We start from the raw sequence: 23,346 nt of genomic DNA, 5'->3' as shown, positions 1-23,346 counted from the left end.
AACCTCCCGCTCCAGCTGCTCTATCTCCGCATCCCTCCGCTGGCTGGCCCCCCGAGTGTAGTCGTGGCAGAAGAGCTGGGTGTGCACATTCCCCACGTCCCACTAGCGCTGCGCCGAGGGAAAGGCATGCCTCTGAAGGCATATATATTAGCCCAAGGCTTACCAAATCCCTGTTCCCTGGGTAACACAGCCAAGGTTACTCCAGGTTAATTGGGTCACCTGAAGCCAATTAAGGAGCTTGCCACAGCAGGGAAAAGTCTGTTTCAGGCAGGCAGGGGCAGATGAGAGGTAGTTGAGTGGAGCAGAGCAGAGTACAGCTGCTACATGGTGTGGAGCTAGTGGAGGAGTGCAGCGGAGCAGAGCTGCCACAAGGCTTGGAGCTAGTGTGGGTGTTGCGAAAGCACCCAGCCACGGGAGTTAAGGAGAAGCCCATCCAGGCAAGGCCGGGGAACGCCGGCCCCAAAAGCCTGAAGGAGGATTACAAACGGGGGCCACGGACAAGCAACCCAGGGAAGGTAGTAGCCCATGGATTAAGCTGTTTGAGGCTACTCCTCGCAGGGGCCCTGGGTTGGAGCCCAGGGTAGAGGGTGGGGCTGGCCCCTCCCTCTCCCACCATCGGCATAGCCGAGGGGAGCACAGACTCACAGAGCCAAACAGGCCTACCTCGCCACAGCTGTTAACATAGAATAGCAAAGATAACAGTTATGTGTTTTCTATTTAAAAACTGTTGCATAGCACTTTACATAATGATTTCTAAATAGTATTTTTGTGCGACCCTAACTATAATAGTTGTTTCTAGTGCCTGCTATAATACTTTGGCATCCATTATCAAATGTATGAAAATAAAATTTGCTTAGATGTCTACGTTCTTCTTTTTGCACTATGCAGAAATGCTTTGGGTTCAATAATTATCAGATTCCCCATAGCAATGTGGCTGTTCTAAAGATGGTGTGAGTGAGTATAGTAACTGTCAGTGAGTCAGACTGATGGCAGCATATGGTGGGAGAGAGAATAAATACTAGGGTGTGAGATGTGAAGGCATCTGTGACAAATGCATTTTTATACATTAGTAATAAACTTAATCTTGAAAAACGTGCAGGTCTTTATATGTCGCCAGATCTCTCTTTACATAAACGAAATAGTTAGAAAGGCTGCAGTTTTACATAAACATGTCTTACATAAGCTAAATTATTAGAGAGTCACTAGGGGAGACTCAAATGTCAGCAATATGCAGATGACACACAGTTCTACATTTCCTTAACGTCAGATGTTGAAGCCACTTGTCCCAAAACATACGTGAAATCAGCGTGTGAATGAAAAGCAGCTGGCTGAAAATGAACCCAGGCAAGAAAAACATGATCATGGTGGGAAAAGAGAGGTGCTTCTAAGAACTATATAGCACCCTTTCATCACTGGTCATCCAATTCAACTGACCCATCATCAGAAAAGTGTGGTGATGGGGTCCTTCTGCACTCCTCACTCATCCTGCAGACCTCAATAGTAATGGCTGCCATGAACAACTTCTCTTTGCAAGCTAATCAGGAGACTGAGCTCTAATGTGACCGACACCGAGCTGACTGTGGTATTCCATCCTGTTGACACTTGCAGGATTAATTATTGGTTGTTACTTAATTAATACTATACCCAGGAATGAATGCAAGCTTTGAAAAAACACAGGCTGGCCCAGAATGCAACAGCATGTCAGCTAACCAACATGGATGTTAATAGTCATTAAATTGTCTCCTCATCAAATACCCAATCTAGTTCAAGGTCATAGTCCTGACCTTCAAAATCTTCCCATGAGTTGGAATCTGAAAGATCACTTCTCCTTCTACAATCAGGACTTTCTCCCAAGGCTGTACTCCACAGGAACAATGGCGCTATCCACAGCAAGAGTGAGACTGATGAGAGATGGGGAGATGAACTACTTGTCTTATTTTGTCTATGCCTTCGGCTACCACAGCGAGATGTAATATAAGCACCTAAAACTGGTTGCCAAGCTTTTTATAGTGTGGGCCACAAAAAGAGAGATGGTCTTGTGACCGCCTCACCTCCCATTCACAATTTTGAAACATCCCTGGGGCAGCTAGTTGTTCACACATGAAAAAGTAACCTGGGAAAGTATAGATATATTTTTATCCGTCTTTAGTGCTACACGGGTATTGTCCTTTTGGAAGAAAAGTAATCATACTATCGTATTTTGCTTTTCATTTTATCTTTCCCCTCTCAACTGTTTCCCTCCCCCCTTGTCTGCGGGAAATAAGGAGAAGAGGCAACACCCTGGGATCACCAGCAAGTGCTCCCCTGGTTTGGGAATCACTGACCTAGATAGATAGGATTGCACGCAATTGCTCTTCTCAGATACAATGGGACAAATTCATCCCTGGCATGAAATCAGTGGAGTTACTCTGGAAGCACACTGGTTTAAATAAGAGTAACATTTGGCCGTGTCTTTTTAATTATGTGATTTAAGATAAATAAACCTTCCTTTGCATTTGTAATACAGGATTATAGGTCCAGATTGTCCTCTATGCAGGAAAAACCCATGTAGAGAACGGGAAACTGAATGGCTATCTGATTGTTTCCCTTCTTTCATTCCCTTGGGGATCTGCTGGCAGAATTTATCCCCTCCACTCCCACTCGCATGAACAAGGAGTGGTGTAACCCTTGAACCCCACACCCATCGCAAGTTCTATGGGGATCCATTGGAAGGATGGGTCATCTGTGTGGAGGCCCTATGCCTCTGCCCTCCCTCTGGCTCCCTGATAGCACAGCTCCTTTGGAGCCCCCCTGGCAGGGCCCAACCTGCTAACTCTGCCGTTGCTGAGGATTTCCTCTCTGAAGAGGGAGAAATGCCTGCATTAGTAATGACTTGCCAGTATTAACTTTTTGGGGGAACCTCTGTAGGTTTGTTGGGAGTATACAACATTGTCAGCTTGTGAATTTATCATGAATAATATGATTTTGGTCCTGGCTGCAGGTAGTTTTTGTAATGATGCAAAACGTTCCAGCCATCCCAGAGTTATGGGAGGAGGGAGAGAGAGAGACTTCCCTTTGCTCCTCTCCTTCTCATAGCCTAGTGGATGGTGAACTAAACTCCATGAGTTTTAATGCCAGGTGTTAATATTTGTGTCTTTCAGTATGAGCTAAAGTGTCATACCCTAGCTGAGAGAACAGAGTTCATTTCAGGCAGAGCTGAGAATAGAAACCAGATATTAATATAACAGAGCCAACTCTTACATTTTGCTATGCAGGTTTCTAAAAGGAGTATCTCACATTTGGTGCTTCTGTAATTCACACTAATGCAGTGTGACCCTTCAGCAGCTAGACCACAAATAGCATGAATCACCTCTGAGTGATCTGACTCTTTAGCTCAATAGTAGCAAGTCATGCTTTTACATTCAGGAGTTCTGGTTTCAGTCCCGCCCCAGATGACCCACTGTTAGATTTGGCTGTGCTGTCTGTAATCCCTAGACCTATATCTGCTCGCAGAGTCAGGGAGAGAACCATCAATACTGATCTCTGCTGTCTCACAGATAGCTGAGTAGGGGGTGTGTGCTGCAGCTCCCTATACAGGCTGTCCACGAAGAGGATAAATGCATGCCACCTTCTAATTATTCCTGTAAAATGAAGTGGAAGAGGTCTGTGGTTGAGAAGTCAGACCCTGCTATATAGCAGTGAAAAGAAATGCACATATTTATATAGAAGTTAATGTAATACTCCTACAGTAATTGCAGGACTAATTTCATATTGCAATACAGTCTATTTTTGACATTGTGTTAACATTTTGTTTTACTGTTGCATTTTTATTGTTTGGGTTTGGTTAATCGGAGCAGTCCTTTTAAAATGGGTGTTGCTGACAGAGTGAGTCTGAGAGCTTGTGTGTTCAGAGTGTGGAAGACACTGTGTAAGCGTCAAAAACGGTCAGAACTTGATTTAATGAACTTATCTTTCCAAGAAGCATGCTGCATTTTCAAAGGTGTTACATCAGTACTTTATTGCTACTTATTTGCATTATCCTAATTCCGAGAAGCCCAAGTCAAGGACCAGGGCCCCATTGTGCTAGGCACTGTACAAACACAGAACAAAAAGATGGTCCCTGCCACAAAGAGCTTGCAATCTGAGTTTAAGAACAACAGATGGATATAGACAGGCAGGGGGACTGGATGCCTCAAGTCCCTACTAGTGAGCAACAGAGTTTTTTCTCTCAATAATCTAAGTTACCAATCTGAATCCAGCCCAGCAGGAATTAAAAAAAAAAAAAAAAAGGGGGGGGGGGTGATTCTTACACTAGATGAGTTTGGAGCATCCCTTTTCCAGCGCCCATACCCCAAACTCACCACCATGCTTAACGCTAGATTGTAGGTTCTTTGGGGAAGGGACTACCTCTTACTCTCTGTATGTACAGTGTATCACAATGGAGCCCTGGTCTCATCTGAGTCCATTAGTGAGAACTCCTGCAGCTATAAATCTGTGAGAGCTGGCAACACTGCTGTAAATGTCCAGGGTGCATTGGGAGTGGGCAGAAGGAGTTCAAAAATTAGATGGCAGGGGGAAAAGAAACCCAATCATTTAAGTCTTTTTTTGTTTTTGTTTTTTTTAAAAAAAATCTCATGATTTTGAACTTTTGGGATTTGCAATACTGAGTACAATTCAGATAGAGAATACTCAACACCAATCAACTTGGCACTTTGCAGCTCATTCTACCGATCTGCAGTTGTACAGGTAACGGGGGTTATGTGGAGAAAAGGGAACAGGGATGTATTGGCATTCTTTTTTTTCTGTCCCCTTTCCTCTGGTTGTGCATGTGCTAGGGTTATGGCCTAACATTTTTAAAAATTCCTTGCCCACAGTAAGGTAAATATGACTTTGTGAAATACCGCTTATTGTGATGAGTTCCTTGAATACACAAATAGTTTACCATCACTCCCATTTGAGTCTGTTTTGGAAAACATGACATGCTCCCATTACCTGTCAGGGCTGGTGAGGGCAGAATCTGATAAGATGTAAAACAGAATCACATTTGGTGACTCTTGATACTTCACCATGTAATTCCATCACATAACAGACTGCTGCTTACCGAGTGGCCCCTCCTCACCAGGACAATCTACCTTTGTTTTTCCTCTCTTCAGGGCCCTTGAAGAACTCACAGAGGCTTTCTCTGGTTAACAGTACCCCTACTTGGGGCTAGTTTGATACCAGAACCAGTTTAGAACAACCCAAAGCCCCAAACTGAAAGTTCATTTCACAAAGAAAAAGTCCATACATAGCTCTGACGTTTTCTTCCCCCATTGGGCTCTTCTTCCAGCCGGATCTGATCTCCTAGCCAGTCCTTTCAGCTCTTCCTCATGAGGCTCTGATGTCCAGTCCTAAACACAATCAGGGTTTCCAACTCACCAGGAGCCTGCTGCTCATGGAGTTTTAGCCTCCAGCCTCTCTGGTATCTTTTTCCTGCAGAAGCCCTTTTTCTCCCTGAAGTGTCCTGTCACGTCACATAGCTGTAGCTCCCTGCCCTTCCCCTTTCCCTTTCACTGCAGTCACCTCTTGCTCTTTATAGGAAATTTCCTAATTCCCTTCAGGTGGGCCTCACTCCATAATTAGGGTTGGCTTAGACGTAAACTCTCCAACCCCACAGGGTAAGCCACCCTGTTACACATCACAACCCATAAAGACATGCACATGTGCTCAATTTAGCTCTTACAGTTGAAAGGCAGGAAAAGAGAGCAGGTGATTACAGTGAGAAAAAGGGTCGTCCTTCTCAAGGGTCCAGTCTTCAGACGTGTCAGGTGTACACAAGTAACATATTTCACACTTATATTTGAAACAGAAAAATGAGTTTCTTGAATGTTGTAATTATAATCTCAAGTTTGACAGAAAAATGAATCCAGGATCTTAAAATCAGATTTCTTATAGTCAATCATTTCATCTCCAGCAGACCATTTTGACTAGCTGTCTTACAAGTAATGTACTTACATTCTGGAATTTATATTCCATAAAATTAATGTAGTCCTGAGCCAGTGAATAATCATTACACTGACGTAGAAACTGTTGAGACCCTTCTTCATCTGTATGTCCTTTATCATTTGATGGACTAATAATTAAGTATGTGGGGGCAGGAGACTGTGAAGTGATATTATTATTATTTTCTTTATTTGTATTACCATAGTGCCGGTGAGACCTAGTCAAGAACCAGGACCCTATTTTCCTGTACAAACTCAGAAATAATGTCGTTTTTGTTCTATCTGTGACATTCATTTAAAACAATCCTAGGTAGTCGACGGTTAGGGTAGAAGGGGCCTTCCCAAATCTATTTTCTGAGCCACACTACAACCCACACACATCCCATCTTGGCAGGTGAAGCCTCCCATCCAGCGACACTAGGGTCAGGAAGGGAGAAAGGCATAGTGGGGTGAGGTCCCCACCTGTGCATTGGATTCCTGGCAGGTGGCACTGACTCCTGAGCAGCACTTCCTGGGAAGGTTCACTGGGACTGGAGAGAGTCCTGGGAGAAGGTGGGGATCCTGAGGTGAAGTGGTGGGGGGAGAAAGGGAGTCCCGGAGGAAGGGGATGAGATCCTGAGGTGATGAGTGGGGAGGGGGGAGATTGAGGCCCCACATCCAGGGGGGCAAGGGCCAGAAAAGGGGCAGGGCATTGCAGGGGGTGGGCCCCGCTTGCGTGCGGACACGCACGTCAAGTGATGCCTTGGAGAGCTCCTCGAAATCTGTGAACAGTGAGTGTCAATGGGCCAGCACGGGAAGTCCTCCAGAACAAGAGCTGCCTCTGTGGAATATGTGGGGACAGGCTCAACCCTGCCCCCACCCTCAAGAATATTTTCACTGCTACCTATGAGAAAAATTCTGAATCAAAAGTGTCAGATGTCTGACACAGCTGTTGTAGTTTTAGCCTATTATTTCTAGTGATGGTAAAGTGCTATTCATGTTTTTAAAGATTTATGATTTCTTTATTTATTCTTTTTGTAAGTTTCTGTCAGGAGGAAAGTTTGACATGAGAGCCATAATGTGTTTGATGTCTGTGTTGGGGCTTCATCATTAGTGAATTGAAGATTAAATTGAAGATATCTGTTAGTGAGAAAATATAAATTCACATATGTACATGAGTTTGCAAATACAGAAGTGAAAGGAATGCATTTGATTCCAGAACAAAAGCGATAAAGGAAGAAGTCATGTTCCCAACACCAGTTATTGTATAACAGTACAGTACTAACTTGGGGTTACTGTAATATACGTTTTCATCTCACAAAAACAGGTCTTTTTTTTAATAGTTTAAAGCAATGGTACAGCTCTGTAGGAGGCACTTGGCCCCCCTGGCGAATCAAGCCCTAAATAAGGATGTACCATTACCTTAAATTGTAACGGGGAAGGAAAAGAGGATGGAGTAGCTTAAAGGAGAGAGAACAAAACTGAACTTTGACTAAACCACTGCAAACCACAAAATAGTGTTTAATCATTCCTCACTCTTTGAAGCTGCTAATGAATCAGGTGTAAATCTGAGAAAGAGTAAGAAGAATGCCTTTTTCATCACTTCTGTCTTCTGATGTGTTTTTCTGTGTAGCAGCTTCTGAAAGCCCCTCGGCTCTTTATATCATAGCAAATTTATGGGAGTACAAACCACCATTAAATCTGTCCCCTTTAATCAGATAAAACTACAGTAAATTCACCATCACCATATTCATGTTGGGATTTGAAGCAACTCTTGGATCTAAAAGTACACTTCAACTAAAGGAGGATTTTTAGGAACAGAAAATCCTTTTGTCAAGCCTCCAGCAACCAGAGGACAAAACCATTGCAAGTTGCTGCTAAATAGCAGGTTAAACAGCATAATATCAGTCTGTGACAGTCTGTATCCCTGTGTTCACCCCTTTTACAAGACTATGTTAAATTTTGTATAAAGCATACTGTGTAAAGTATCATCTGAAAACTGATTTGCTGATCATTATTGTCCTGGTAAAATATGTGTGGCAACATTGTAAGTAAAGATATAAGATTCCACTGTGTAATAATATTGGGACATGTTCCAACATGTTCTGGAGGACAGTCACAAACAAGTTGTCCAGAGACAAAAGACTAGCCGACGCCTCAGCCAGGTGTCAACGAGATCAAATGGACCATCACCTGATTAAATGGCCACTCTTTGGCAGGAGAGATGGTGTGGGGGGAAAAATCTACATTTTGACAAAAAAAAAAAAAAACAGTTTAAGGTTCCTGGTCTCACAGATTTTTCTGTCTCCTGAATGTCAGCTGAAGATGATTCTTGCACAGGAGACAGGGTTATAAGAGTTCATCAACCCTGAAGAACAAAGGAAGCAGCACTGGACTGGGGAAGAGATCCGAAATGAAAGAGGTTCAGCCCGTAAAATTGCTGGAACATGTGGTCAGAGAGACCTTTCCCTTGTATTCACTTAACTTGTTAAGTTAGGTGTTAGTTGCATTTTACCTTTTATTTCCTTGTAACCAATTCTGCCTTGTATGCCTCATTACTTGTAGTCACTTAAAATCTATCTTTCTGTAGTTAATAGATTTGTTTTGTTGTTTTATCTAAACCAATGTGTTCGGCTTGAAGTGTTTGGGGAAACTCCATCTGGAATAAAAAGATTTGTGCATATCATTTTGTGTTAATAAGTGACAGACTTTATATGAGTTTGTATTATCCAGGAGGGTGCTGGGCAATACAAGATGCACGTTTCTGGGGGGAAGTCTGGGACTGGGAGTTTGCTGTTGTTGCCCTGCAGTGTAATCCATGAGTGACTAGCTATAACACTCATACAGTATAGCAGGGAATGATTTACGTACTGGAGGCTATGTGTGAGGAGACCAGGAGCGGTTGCTTTCACAATGAAGCAGAGTAGAAGGCACCCCAGGCTGGAGAATTGAGGGGACACAGCTGTCCATCAGTCCAGACTGTACCCTTGATAATGTCACACAGTCTCTTTGGCTGTGTCTTGATTCAGGTTTTTGTGAATTTTTTTCCCATTGTTGGTGTAGTACTCATGTAGATCTGGGAAAAGATGTTTTTACCTTTGTGTTGTCTAATCCTGTTCAGAGCAGGTCTAGATGACATGCTGGTAAAAAATAAATTGGTTAATTATCTGCACTAACCACTGCTGATACCAGCAGAGCTGTATTGATACTACAGCAAAGGTGGGAGAATGTCACAAAAACTTGATTGTAGGCCAGATCATAAAAGCCTGCCCTAGAAATAGGGTTTCTAACTCATCTTTTACTTGAAAGTTTCAGCAACAGCTCTCCAGCAGTCTAGCACAGTATAAGGACAGCCTCATGCTCCAAATATATGCATGCAAATTGCAGGGGAGGACCAGGAGGCTACTGTGCTAGAATCTCTAAATATCAGCAATATCGATATTAAAAAGGAATCTGTTTGTTAGTTTCTCAGCACCATTCATTTTATAAAACTCAGTCCTTGAACTGCTCTGTGTGTGTGTGTGTGTGTGTGTGTGTGTGTGTGTGTGTGTGTGTGTGTGTGTGTGTGTGTGTATTTGGCTCATCTATTTTAGAATGCAAGCTCTCTGGGGCAGATAACAACATGTATTACTGCTTAGAAAGTCTGTGAATCCGTGGCAATATATACTCATTCTTTTCCATAGTAATATTGGAGTCTGCTGCACCAGAGACTCCTTTTGGATGAGGCATCATGCTACTTCATGATAGTCTCTCAAGTATGCATTGTAATTAGAGGGATTGTCTAGTGCAGTGTTGCAAGAATTATGATTTTTAGATTTATGAGTTAGTTGCAAATATTTCATCTGCATTCAATATTTTCACTTAAGCTGTTTTAGATTGCACTAATTTAAACTTCACATCTGGGACAACAAGACATTAACTGTTTGTCTTCAGTATTTGCTCTGAGGATAAGACGCTTAATCCAATCCAGTATGTTTTATCTAGCATCCTTCATGTACATTACCACAACATTATTCTCTTAAAAAAGAATCATAAACTAAGAAAGGTTAAGGTTAGATTCAAAGAGGGAGAAAATGTCTCAGAGGGAGAATGAACAGAATTCCAGTCGCATGGAACAACACAGTCAACAATGACACTAAAGTTAACACTGAGATTAAGCAGGATCAGGAGAGACAAGGATTATATTTTATTAACTATCGAATAAGAACAGATGTGATGCTGTGAAATTCTTCAGAGGGGTAGCCATGTTAGTCTGTATACAGCAAAAACAATGAGAGTCCTGTAGCACTTTAAAGACTAACAAATTTAAATTCTGCAGGCATAAGCTTTCATGGGCTTTCCTTACATCTGACAAAGTGGGTTACAGCCCACGAAAGCTTATGCCTGCAGAAATTAAATTTGTTAGTCTTTAAAGTGCTATAGGACTCTCGTTGTTTTTGTGAAATTCTTGAAAGCCAGACGGACAAAATTTATAAAGTTTTTTTTAGGTTTTGGGAGAGGTAAGACAAAGCCACATTCTTCAGAAACTTGCTAAGGTTGTAGTGAGATTTAATGGAATAATAGTGAGTGAAAAAGGTCAGATATTATACTGTTATTGATCTGTCTGTATTGCTGCTGGATTAGAAGTTCTTGCGTTGAGCACATTTTTGGAGCCAAATTTTCCTCATTTATCAAAAAAGAGTTCAGTTTAAAAATGGAAACAGATTACTGTGTATTCAGAGTTGTGCCAGTCACTCACTAGGTAAGAGGTAACTTGAACTGAAATTCTGAACAATAGATACTTGTGTTCAAAACCAAGTGAAATACATTCAGTATTTTTACTGTTTGCCCTCATGTACCTCCAGCTCTTGTGTGTCCGTCTCACAATAAATACCACCTCTTAAACAGATGCAGTTAAACTCAGTGATTATTCCAGTGTTATTGGTATTCCTGTAACCAGTAAGGCAAACTATACATTTTAATACACATCCATTTCTAATAATTTAATTTCAAATATCTTTACTGGCATAAAGTCAATACATTGATTGGCGAACTTATTAAATATAGGACATCACAGCATTTACTAATTTTATACATATCATTATAAATTCAATTTCATGCTAATCACACTTGTCTTCACAGTACTTGCTTTGAGGATAAGATACTTAATCCAGTTCAGTATGTTTTATTTAGTATTGTTTATTTACAATAGCACTAAATTCTTGACCACACAATTGTGATGAGGTTTTATAACAAGCAAGATTTCTCCCTATCAGTCATATCTGATGTTTTTCTACTAATATGTATTATTAGATTCCCCCCCCCCCCCGGTTAATGTACACATAGCCATTGCAGAAATACATGATGATGCTGGAGAGAATTTGTACGGAAGATCCATGGTAGCTGTCTTTTTTTGGCTAACTCTCCTATCTCTCTGTCAAATCTGATCATTCAAAGAAAGGTCTTTACAGTTTACCTAAGCTCTGACAATCAGAGCTTTCTTCTTCTTCTTACTGTTTGTTTGTTACAGTAGCACCTCTGAGCCTTAGTCTTGCATGAGGACCTCACTGTGCTACATGTTGTACCAGAAAAGAACAACAAGACAGTTCCTGCCTGAAAGAGTTGATGATATAAATATAAGGCCAGAGACAACTAAGGGATACAGACGGACAGGAGAGTACAAGGAAATAATGAGACAGTATTGGTCCACATAGTAGGCAGTGGTCTTGGCATTCCAGCAACCTAACCATTGCCAAGTTTTTTATAGGCGTCATGGAAAAGGAGAGTTTTAAGAAGGGATCTGAAGGAGAATAATGAATTCATTTTGTGGCTGTTTACCACATGCCTAGTATTTGTTTTCAGGCCATTGTAACAGGAAAAAAGTACTGTTCGGAAAAGTCATGCCTGGCTGAAAGAAGATATTGCATTGAAATATGTAGCTTTTCATCCGAATATGGGGTCCTCTCTAGTGATTGATATAGGATTTATTTCCTTTGTTTAATATTCCAGGCAAAGAACAATTTTCATGTATAGGGAACTCTTATCACATCTGTGGAAAACAATACATTATTGTAAAGAATCATTGGAACTACTGTACATAAAAAGGTGTATTATGAGGCTTGACCAGTGATCATGAGAGTCAGATTCCTTTTCAGCTTCATTTTTTAAAAGATTGTTTTATTTTAAAAGAATATATTTGCAGGAAAAAGGTAAAGTTTACCTTTGACAGAGGAGAGGAATGAGAGTACATAGGACAGCTGGAATCTGAGGCAGAAGAAACATTCAGGTGGTATAATGCACCTATCTATCTTCATTTCACACAACTTGGCAAATGAAAGCTGAGCAAAATCATTGTTCTAAACCTGGGGGAGCCTGGATTCACCAAAGATAGCACAAGGAGATATAAGTTTCACTCCTGACACCAGCATTGCCCTGCCTGCTAAATGAAAAACTTACTCTGCAGAGAGCAGACAGTGTTACAATTGCTGCCTTTTAAAACCCAGGGGATCTGTCTCACTTTGATTAAATTTTCTTTTTTTTGGCAAAAGTCACTGTAGACTTAGGTGAAATCCTGGCCCACTGAAATCATTGACACCAATGATTAATTAATAGTGTTTTTCATCCTGAGATCTCAAAACACTTGACAAAGGTGGGCGAGTATCATTATCCCCATTTTACAGATGGAGAAGTTTTTGCTTGCCAAGATTGTGGGAGAGCCTGGGAAACAAAGTGTCCTTACATCACCTTAATTGCAATCATGGCCCCAGTAAAGTCAATGGCAGTTTTGCCATTGATTTCAATAGGTCCAGAATTTCACCCCTTGACTCCGCCTCTCGTCAGTCCTGGGTGCAGCCAGGCATCAGACCATGAGACTGCTCAAATTTATATCCACCCGCCTAAGGTTCAAGAGGCAGTTCTGGCATCTGGGGCATTGCCAGGGTATGAGGGTGCTTCATCCAGGCCCACTTCCCCCCAGATACTCCTCTTACAGAGGTGATTTGTGGAGGTGGAGGTTTATAGGTAGTGGGTGTCCTGAGAACCCAAGAAGAATCTTCCACTAGCTGGTTAAACAATAGCTTTATTTTAGTTTGTCCAGGGTAATATTTTGAAATTTGTTATGAACCAAAGCATGTTTGGGAAATGGTTCTTTATAAAAAAAACAAACCTCTTTTATCCTTATTTATGACTCTGATTTTTCATCTTCAGTACCATATGTTGCTTTTGGAAATGTAAATGGTGTCAGGTAAACCAATCTACCATTAATAATAATGTTGCAGAGATCAAGAAAACACAGGAATTTTAGTGAGATACAGTGAAAAAAAGTTTAATTATTCTTCCTTAAGTTAAAAACAAATGCTGTGGCAGACAAACCAATCACATCTCCTAGCTGAGATTGTCCATGACAACTATAGTCATACCTCCACTGTGAATGCACCAGATATTCTGAAGAAGTTAGCATTTTGAGACATTTTATTCAATGCATTGAGTGTAGTTATTGCAGCTGTTTCACTGTAGCAGGGAAGTAGAAAAAGGACAGGAAAATAAGACATCATTAGCTATGGTCTCGAGTTTTTTGTACACTGGTCATATTCAATATTCTTTTTTCCCTTTGACATTTGCAGTGAAGTATCATTTTTGGTAATGGCTGAATCATCGTGTTAAAAACGACAGTTATGGTTTGTCAAAGAGACACTGCAAAATGCTAAATAATGCATATCTAATTTAACATTCTAATATAAGTTTGCTGCACTGATTGCACTTCAAGTATTTAAAGGGACAGATATCCCTACCTGTGCTATTAATAAACTTAAATTTTAAACAATGTTTAAACTCTAAATTAACTTTGTAACATTTATGCTGTGTACTTTTACCATTTTGCTAAGATTCAACAATAAAAATAGATTTTGAAGTAATGATAATTATCCTTAGAAGCTTTTTTTAAACCATAGTTCTCAAGCACTTTGCGAAGATAGATATGTATCATTATGCCTCTTCTACAGCAGGAGAAACTGAAGCAAAGAGATGTTCCATGAGTTGCCTAAGATCACACAGCAAGTTAATGGCAGATTCCTAATCCTTACAATTTTAATTAGTCATTTTCATTTTTGCTTTGTTTATAGTTAGTTATTCCTTCTGGGTGTCATTGCGGTGTTTCGGTTACAAACATGCTGAACAATGAGAAGTGATTTATGGTCCAGAAGATTTCTGTGAGGTGTAATTTTGCTGTCTCAGTAGCAGAGCCGTCAGTTTGTAGCAATGATTTGTGTCTGAGGTTGTACCAGATGGTTTTCTGTCACTAGTGCTCAAGTTTTCTTCCTTCCTGCTTTTTCAATTACTGGTCCTTTTCTGAGAACCATGGTGATCTGTGTGTGCATTGGTTGGATGCTAGAATGTGTATAGCTGTATTCAAAGACTGGTTGTAGTTCCTCACTAATTCTTCTATTCTTTGGACTCTTTGGAAATTTTCTATTATGAAGTTTTGAAATTTGGCAGGGTCCAATATTTTGGGGGGAGACCATGGTGGTGATAAAGATCAGGTGTCAGTGCTGATGTTGTTAGATCTATCATTTGTTGATCATGAGGTGTTGCTGACTCACTTGTGGACACTAGCAGACATACATGAGGTGGTTCTTCTATGGTTTTGTTCTTTTCTTGCTGGTAATCTCAAATGTCATGCTTAACTCCAATTCCTTGTCAAAGGTGGAAATGATTCCATGGATTTTATTTTCTCCTAACTGGAGTGCATGTTCCCTACCTTGACATTTGAGGATAGAAGTTATGATTCCTCTCTCATTCCTTTATTTGATTCTGCATTGTATTGCTGAGGATCCACAATTTTTATTCATTCATAAATAGAGCTGAGCTAATAGTTGATTTTTCAGTTCAGTGGCTGAACTGAAAAATCTGAAAAAAATAATCTGGTTAGTTTAAAACAAAAACTGCTTTATATATGTATGCATGTATTTATTTCTTTATTTACTGGTTTCTCTCACCAAAACAAAAAATAGGCCATATCAAATATGCCTTTGATCCTACTCCAAAAATACATTGTGCAGAAAATAAGGGGAAAAATTCACAGAATTTATTTTGGATGGATTTATTTTTTAAAAGAAGAAGATGTGTATAACTTAACCCAACTCTTTTGGAAATGTTATTGTCTTATTAATGGGAGAAAAATATACAAACCCAGTTTCATTTTATTAATCTACCTTTGCAAAGGCTTGTCGTCAGATATAACCATAATTAAGGAAGTTGAATTTGCAATGTTTTCCACCTTTGGAAGTGACATAAGTAGTATTTTGTTAGTGGGCTTTTGAGACTAGATCACCTTACCTCTCTTAGCTTCTCGTCGTGCGCTTACCTCCATTTCCCCATTCTGGTTGACTTGCTGTCTCCCTTGGTGGTCCTTCAGTTCGCAGCACTATTGGATCACTGAGATGTTAGCCCTATGGAAGAGTCTATCCCATCTGGTGTTAAAAAACAGACATCTAAAAGAACAAAACAGACATCCATCAACCTTGCACTGGGTCTACAGCCTTACTTCAGGCTCAATAGCCCTTCTACCCCTCATATAAGGGGGTTCCACACCACCTTTTTTTACTAACATTGTAGTGGAAATCAGACCCTCTCTCTACTCTGGCTCCAAGGCCAGGCACTCTGTAGAAAGTAGAGAAGATCCAGCAACTGAGACTGCTTGCTACATTCCCTGGACCTTCCTTTAGGCCTTTCCCACAGTCTTTCCTGGACCTCCTAGTGCTTCCTGTCACCCACCTGACTTGTAGGAGAGCCTGCACATAGGGCAGGTAGGTCTTTATCTCTCTTTGCCTCGGTCTGCTGGCCAAAGGAGCTGAGCTGGTATGAGAGGAAGGAGATTAAAAATTTGGTGATGGTACAGGCCAGCAGCAAAGTATTAGCTTTTGTGGAGCAAGTGGGGAGCAGGAATGGAATTGTCTCCCTGGATCAGCAGCACGTTGTTCCTTCCGTGAACCATGTCCTTGTGGTACAACCCAGCCCTTAAACCCCCCAAATTCATCCCTCATATGACTTCAGATGATTGATACTAGGAATGTATTCAGCTTGAGTCATTTAACTACTTGTCTTTACAGAGCGAAGGATTTTCCTGCCACTTGGAGGGGTTTACTGGGTCTCACTTACTTTTTTCCTCATCTTTCTCTTCATCTCCCATCGTTTTCTGTCCTGGCTGCATTCCCAATTTTGTGTCTGTGTTTTTCTGAGGTTTGCTTCCCATTTTTTATTCTTATCTCTTCTTCTCCTTTCTCTCTCATTCTCTTCAGGGCTTTCTTCCATTTCTCTCCTCCACTTCTCTCTCTCTTTCTCCCCACTTTCCTCTTTCTATTTCAGGATTTTGCTCTCCTCTTTTCTCTTCTCTTATTACCTTGCCAACTTCTCTTCTCGCTTCTACCTCACTTTTTACCATATGAATCTGTTTATACATGTGACATATTTGTATGTTTCTGTAGAGCAGAGAAGCTTGTTGGTCAGCTAAAATAAGATCTGCTGGACACTCTCTGCTCCCTGAACGGCAAAGCCCCTCCTGTGGGAGTACATCATTTTCTCATCCTGTCTCATATCGGTTAATCAGAGAAAGGAGCTGAGAGAAGAATCATAGAATTATAGTACTGGAAGGGACTTTGAGAGGTCTTCTAGTCCAGTCCTCTGCACTCAAAGCAGGACTAAGTATAGACCATCCCTGACAGGTGTTTGTCTAACCTGCTCTTAAAATCCTCTAATGATGGAGATTCCACAACCTCTCTAGGCAATTTATTCCAGTGCTTAACCACCCTGCCAGTTAGGAAGTTTTTCCTAATGTCCAACCTAAACCTCCCTTGCTGCATTTTAAGCCCATTGCTTCTTATTCTATCCTCAGAGGTTAAGAAGAACAATTTTTCTCCCTCCTCCTTGTAACAACTTTTTATGTACTTGAAAACTGTTACCATGTCCCCTCTGTCTTCTCTGCTCCAGGCTAAACAAACCCAGTTCTTCCAATCTTCTCTCATAGGCCATGTTTCCTAGAACTTTCATCATTTTTGTTGCTCTCCTCTGGACCTTCTCCAGTTTGTCCACATCTTTCCTGAACTGTGATGCCCAGAACTGCACACAATACACCAGCTGAGGCAATATCACTGTGGAGTAGAGCAGAAGAATCACTTCTTGTGTCTTGCTTACGACACTCCTGCTAATACATCTCAGAAGGATGTTTGCCTTTTTTGCAACAGTGTTACACTGTTGACTGATATTTAGTTTGTGATCCACCATGACCCCCAGATCCCTTTTTGCAGTACTCCTTCCTACGCAGTCATTTCCCATTTTGTATGTGTGCAGTTGATTGTTCCTTCCTCAGTGGAGTACTTTGCATTTGTCCTTATTGAATTTCATCCTGTTTACTTCAGACAATTTCTCCAGTTTGTCCAGTTCATTTTGAATTTTAATCCTATCCTCCAATGCACTTGTAACCCCTCCCAGCCTGGTATAGTCTGCAAACTTTAGAAGTGTACACTCTATGCCATTATCTAAATCACTGATGAAGATATTGAACAGAACCGGACCCAAGGCGGATCCCTGCAGGACCCCATTCAATATGCCTTCCAGCTTCACTGTGAACCACTGATGGTTACTCTCTGGGAATGATTTTCCAACCAGTTATGCACCCACTCTTCTGAGATAGCCCTTGAAACTCAGAAGCCCCCTTTGTTTATTTCTTCATAACCAGTGCTGAAGGCTGAGTGGCAGAGGTAGTTATGTGTAGCTGGAACCTCCCGGAGACAATTTTACACCCTCTTAGGGACCCAGCACCTAAACCTAGAACCATCCCAGTAGTTAGAGTTTGTGCCTAACTACCCTGTGGCTTGGCTTTTGATCTGTTATGATGTGGATACTAAATAACTGTTTATACATCTTCACGTTTCGTGTAATTTGTTTTAAAGCACTAAACAGTAAGGGCCAAGTTTTTTTGGGTGCCTGTATATGGTTTGCATACTTCACTAGGAATCTTCCACACACATGAATGGGCAGAGCTTGGCCCTAAGCATTGTTCCTTATGTTGTTCATCCTTTTAGTTTTAGTACATTAATCATTTTAAGCTCATGATTAATTTTTTTCTTTTAAACATTTTTTTTTTATTATTTGTTTCATTTAAATTTTATTTTTCAGACACCTCTCATTGAACCTCACATCCCACTCCGTCCTGCTAAAACTATTACACAGGTAATGGGGACATAGATGTACTTGGGAGCTAGGCTGCTGTGCAAACTGAAATAACTGATGGTAGTAATTTTTCCAATATGGGGACATGATATTCAGCTAATACAGTGTTGATGCTTTGCTTTAGACCTTTGAGTATCTTAGGCTATGGCTACATTGACGGCGGCAAAGTTGCCGCTGTCAGATTGATTTTTCTGGATCGACTGAGCGGTCAGTGAAGACCTGCTCAGTCGATCCAGAAATCGACGTACTAAGACCACCTTTACAAGTGGTGTAGCGCTGTGTCGACGGGAACGCGGTTCCCGTTGGCGCAGTGCAGTGAAGACGGCACGCAGAAGAGCAGAGAAGTCAACGGGAGTTACGCAAGTTTTTTGCGTAGCTTACATAACTCCCGTCGATTGCCGCCAAATCTCGGAGGTAAGTATAGACAGGGTCTTAGACCCACAGTCCTCAGTATATTACAGTGCTTTTCAAAATCAAACATTTGTGCGGGGAGGGGCTTTTATCTTATATGGGTTTGGATTGTATTTTGTCTTTTAGCAAGTGTCAAATATTAAAAAAATGTTTAACATCTGTTAATTTTGTTCCCTTTATTATTCATCTTCACCAAGGTGCCATCAGAAAAGATCCTCAGAGCTGGAAAGATTTTACGCAATGCAATTCTCTCCCGAGCACCTCATATGATAAGAGATCGTAAATATCATCTGAAGACTTACAGGTGTGTGTGAGCTGATTGCATGATGATATCATGCTTGCAGCTGTCAAAAGGCCTGAAATTATTCTGTGATGCTATTTGTATCTGGGTGTTACGCAGTGTTTAATGTGCTTGGTAAATCCTTTCTAGGTAATTTGACTGGAAATTGAGTCCATGAATGTGAAAGGAGCATACATATAAAACCCCCATAAAAGTTAATATTATAGTTAGTTGGAATATTTTACCCATCAGGTTAAAAATATAGATCCAAGTATTTTGGTGTATCACTAAATAATGAATGGAAATCTTATTAAAACACTATGCTGCTATATTCATCCCAAAGAGAGCTGCACCATATTGCTCAATGTGGAGTTCTGAAAGTTCACATAGTGAAATGCACTTCTCACAGCATATACATTCTCAGTTCTCTTTGAAATTAAATTTTTCAGTTTACAGTCAGTCTTTCTGATCTTCCTTTTGGTGGCAGCACTGTCTTGCTGAAATTGGACATTTGTGACATTAGCAAGATAGGCATTAAAAGTTCAGGACTATAAATGATTTTTCATCCTATTGTCTTGCTGAATTAAGAAACACTGAGTAGCTTTACTATTTAACATTTAATCCAAATGATTAATACATGATTCTGAGAATACAGAAACTGGTTTACAGTCTCTAAGTACTTCCACTCTTGATAGTTAATCAGTGTGTTACTGATCTACTTTTCAGAGAGAGGCATTGATTTTTCCATTAGATTTCAGTCTAAAATTGACTTAGACATTAATTTGATGTATTATAAACCGGTGAGATGTTTGGAACACTTGTTTTTATCTGAATGGTTGTTGCAATAGGAGTTTCTAAGATTATTGTTCCTTATTTTAGAATACTTATAGGAGAACAGGAGTAATACCCTAGCAGCATACATAGTACATTCAGGCCGGTGCTGTGGAAACTCTTCCATTCAATTCTGCAAATTTATCTTAAGCAACGAACACCTGCTGTTCCATTCTTCAGTCTCTTGAATAAAGAGTGCCAGTGCTATAGGACTGTGTCAAACTGTCTGCTATTTACGTCACATGGCCAGTTCTCTAGGATGAGAGAGATTCTTTTTTCTTGTGATTGAACTGGGATTTACACCTACAGCAAGTTTTCAAAAACAAGTCACTTTCTTACCTGAATACAAAGATTTCAGTATCCCCAGTCACCTTCATATCTAGAAGCTGTACATGAATTGTAGAACAGTGAGGCTTGTCCAGATGGACCAGACACATCCCTGTTTTCTACGTGGTTATTTATGGGCTTTTCTAGCTTTGGTCATGCTGCTGGGATTTCTTCTTTTTGACAGGTTTTTCAAACAAATGATAGTGAATGCTTCAGTGTGTTTTATTTTTTTTAATGGGGTCTGACTAGTCCATCTGATGCAGTTTGTTGATACTGCTACTCTTGGCAGGTGCTCCTTTTACTGACCTGTTTTAAAATGATTTTTTGACCCTCAGGCAATGCTGTGTAGGAACAGAACTGGTGGACTGGATGATGCAACAAAGTCCTTGCGTTCATTCACGAACACAGGCTGTTGGCATGTGGCAAGTATTGCTAGAGGAAGGTGTTCTTAACCATGGTAAGATAAACTTCATCAGATGCCAGCTAAAATGTGGGAAATGCCTCCTATCAAAGTCTTTATGGGTCTCCTTCATGAAAAGAGAAGGGATTGTGAGCCCATTAGGAACACAGCAAAGTGCGTCCTAATTCATCAGCACAAATGCAGCAGTATTGACTGCAGCGTTCCACCAATATATCTTTGTAACTCAGGAGAATGATATAAAGTAAATGAAATTGCAATCTAACGGCGGCAGCAATTCTAATTATGTTTATTAGTGTGTGTTCACGGTTCATTGATAGTGTGATTATATAGCAAGCTTTGTATACCAATTGAAAAAAAAACCCACATGAGATATGCTGGCACAATGACTTTAAAGTAATGGATTTTGAATAGAGGGGGGCCTGAGCTAGAACATTTGGACCTGGATCCAGATGTTTCCGGGTGTTTAGATCCATGGTTTTGTGTTGGCCTGCTATAAGGACCAGGTTATAAAATTCAGATCTGGATCTCAAACATCCCATTGTTCAGATCTGAGATTTTGGTTTGGGTGTATCTCAGGTTTTTTTCTCAGCTTTTATATATACTATTGATAGGTTATTTTATATTTTGATAGGTTTTATATATTGATAGGTTATTTTATATATACCATTGATAGGTTATCCCCGTCCCCATCTTTAGCGTCACAAACTCTTTTAGTACAGGTTCAGTGTCTGAGGTTTCGTGTGTGTAATTGAGCTCATAATAGCAGTCGCATATGCCAGTCAATCACTGAACTTCCAAACTGCACTTCCATCTACCACCTCTGCCCCTTGCACCCCAGAGAGGATTCATCCCTGTGGGAGGGCATAGTGTTTTCTCCACTGCCCTTCCCTGAGGGGGATGACAGCTCTAACGTCTGACAAGGGCTCTACTGAACCTGCAGTGTTTGCATTGGATCAGCACACCACCTAGCCACCTTGGCTGCGCCCCCTGTTAAATCAGCATTTCCCACATTTGGGGTGGAATTGCCTGGGGAGATTTTGGGTGGATGTTTTGCCCTGCTGTAATCTTATCTTGGCAGACATTCTGCTCTCAAAGGCCTTCCACTAGAGTCTTTGTCAATGAATTTGGCCCTGCTTTATACACAGTAGCATCAGGGGATATCTTGTCGTTGTTAGAGTATTTTAGAAGGAGTTTAGATACTTCGCAATATATTACCTTTAGTCCTTGTCCACGCTGACGAGGTAAGGAAATCATATCAGAGGGTCTTGCTTGGAACAGCTTTGTTTAAAGATAGTTCTTCTTCGAGTGCTTGCTCATATCGATTACATTCTAGGTGTGCGCGTGCCTTTAGCAGTACCTGTAGGGCTGGCTCCGGCACCCTCTCATGTCGTGCGATCATGCCGCAGTATAAGAGGGGCAGCTGGCCCTATGCCCTCTCAGTTCCTTCTTTCCGCCAGTGACAGTTGCTGGAACTCCCTTCTCACTTGCGTCTGCAAGGCATTGTGTTGGAGATAAGCTGTTACTCTCTTCTTTGTTCTGTTAATAAGTTTAGAGTAGTTAATCTTAGATGATTAGTGTAAATAGTTTTAGTGTAGTTAGTTAGTTAAGGGCACTTGCCCATGATTAGGATATGCCTCAATCCCTGCGGTTCACACCGTGTGGCCTGTAGCAAGCCATTTCCCCTGAGTGACTCCCATGACAGCTGCCTTAAGTGTCTGGGGGAAGTGCACAGAAAGGACAACTGTGCCATTTGTAATGAGTTCAAGCCCAGGACAAGAAAAGACCGGGATATTCACCTGAAGGAGCTACTCATGGAGGCAGCGTTGAGACCAGCCTTGGAGCCCTCACGAACTGCTGCAGCACCGAGTACAACAGCTTCGGTTCAGAGCACACCACCGGCACCTTCCCAGCACTGCTCAGCATCCCCAGAGACGGGGCTCAAGAAAAAGAACCAGGTCGAGAGGGGCCACTCACCGGCGCCCAAGAGGAACAAGAAAGGAACTCAGGGTGCAGGATCTGTGTTGGGCCAGTTACCCTCACCAGGGCCATAAGTGGCCAGTTCCCCGCCGAGGGATCCGCCACAGACTCCGGCCCATGTGAGGAGCTCGGTTCACCTAGCCATGCTGTCAACACCCAAGGCATTTCAGGTGGCAAGGGACCTTACGGCCTTGCCTGTGCCTCTGACACTGGTGTCCTCTGTACTGGACAAAGGTAAGGTACCGGCCTCTAGAGGAAAGCTAGAAATGGGCCTGCCACAGTGGCCGCGTTGCTCACCAGCCCCACGGGGTTCGCCGAGGTCCTTGGTACCGCAGTCACTGGCACAGAGGAGATCCCTGCATCCCTGGCATCACTGTTCGAAGTCCCAATCAAGATCTCCCTCTTCAGCGCAAAGATCAGACAGGTACCGGTCAGGCTCCTGGCACTGCCATTCCTCTACCTCTGATACCGGTCACCAGCATCTCAGCACTAGTTGGGGGATTCCCGGGGTTGATCCCGATCTCCGCACCGGTCTCCAGAAAGGCATTCCTTGAATCAGCAATGACTGGCGAGTTCCAGGCGCCAGTCTCCTTCCCTGCACAATCGCTCCCTGGCACCGGGGAGAGGTCAGTTGGAAAACTCAGCAGTTCCGCCTTGGTCATCAGGATCATACTCCCATTCCCCAGCATCTGGGAGGGTGTGTAGCCCTGAGCCAAACCAGCACTGATTCAGCTGTAGAGATCACAAAGGAAGGGAAGTGCTTTCAGCACCTGCCTGGCCCCAAGGGCAATGGCCAGCTCATTGGAATGGCCAGCTTATTGGAACCTGTAGGGGTTCCCCATGGAACTGGGGCCTTGTTCATTTTGCTCCTCAGCGAAACAGTCCGGGGTTCCACCGACCAGTGAGGGGTCGCAGGACTCGAAATCCGAAAGTGACTCAGAGCCTCATGCTTCTAC

General features: G+C 41.7%; 1 protein-coding gene across 1 annotated transcript in view; it reads left to right on the top strand.

Moving 5' to 3' along the window:
- RAPGEF4 (Rap guanine nucleotide exchange factor 4) overlaps positions 1-23,346 on the top strand; it is a 205,741-nt gene that overhangs the window by 111,689 nt on the left and 70,706 nt on the right. The window contains exons 7-9 of the mRNA XM_067549231.1: positions 18,090-18,143; positions 18,752-18,858; positions 20,328-20,449. Of these exons, the coding sequence (XP_067405332.1) occupies positions 18,090-18,143; positions 18,752-18,858; positions 20,328-20,449 (283 nt within the window). The remainder of the gene's footprint in view (positions 1-18,089; positions 18,144-18,751; positions 18,859-20,327; positions 20,450-23,346) is intronic.

The sequence above is a fragment of the Emydura macquarii genome, unplaced genomic scaffold (genome assembly GCF_026122565.2).
Source record: "Emydura macquarii macquarii isolate MOO-44397 ecotype Brisbane River unplaced genomic scaffold, CSIRO-AGI_Emac_v2 contig_1253, whole genome shotgun sequence".
NCBI classification, from domain to species: domain Eukaryota; kingdom Metazoa; phylum Chordata; order Testudines; family Chelidae; genus Emydura; species Emydura macquarii.
This window is presented reverse-complemented; position numbering and strand designations above follow the sequence as displayed.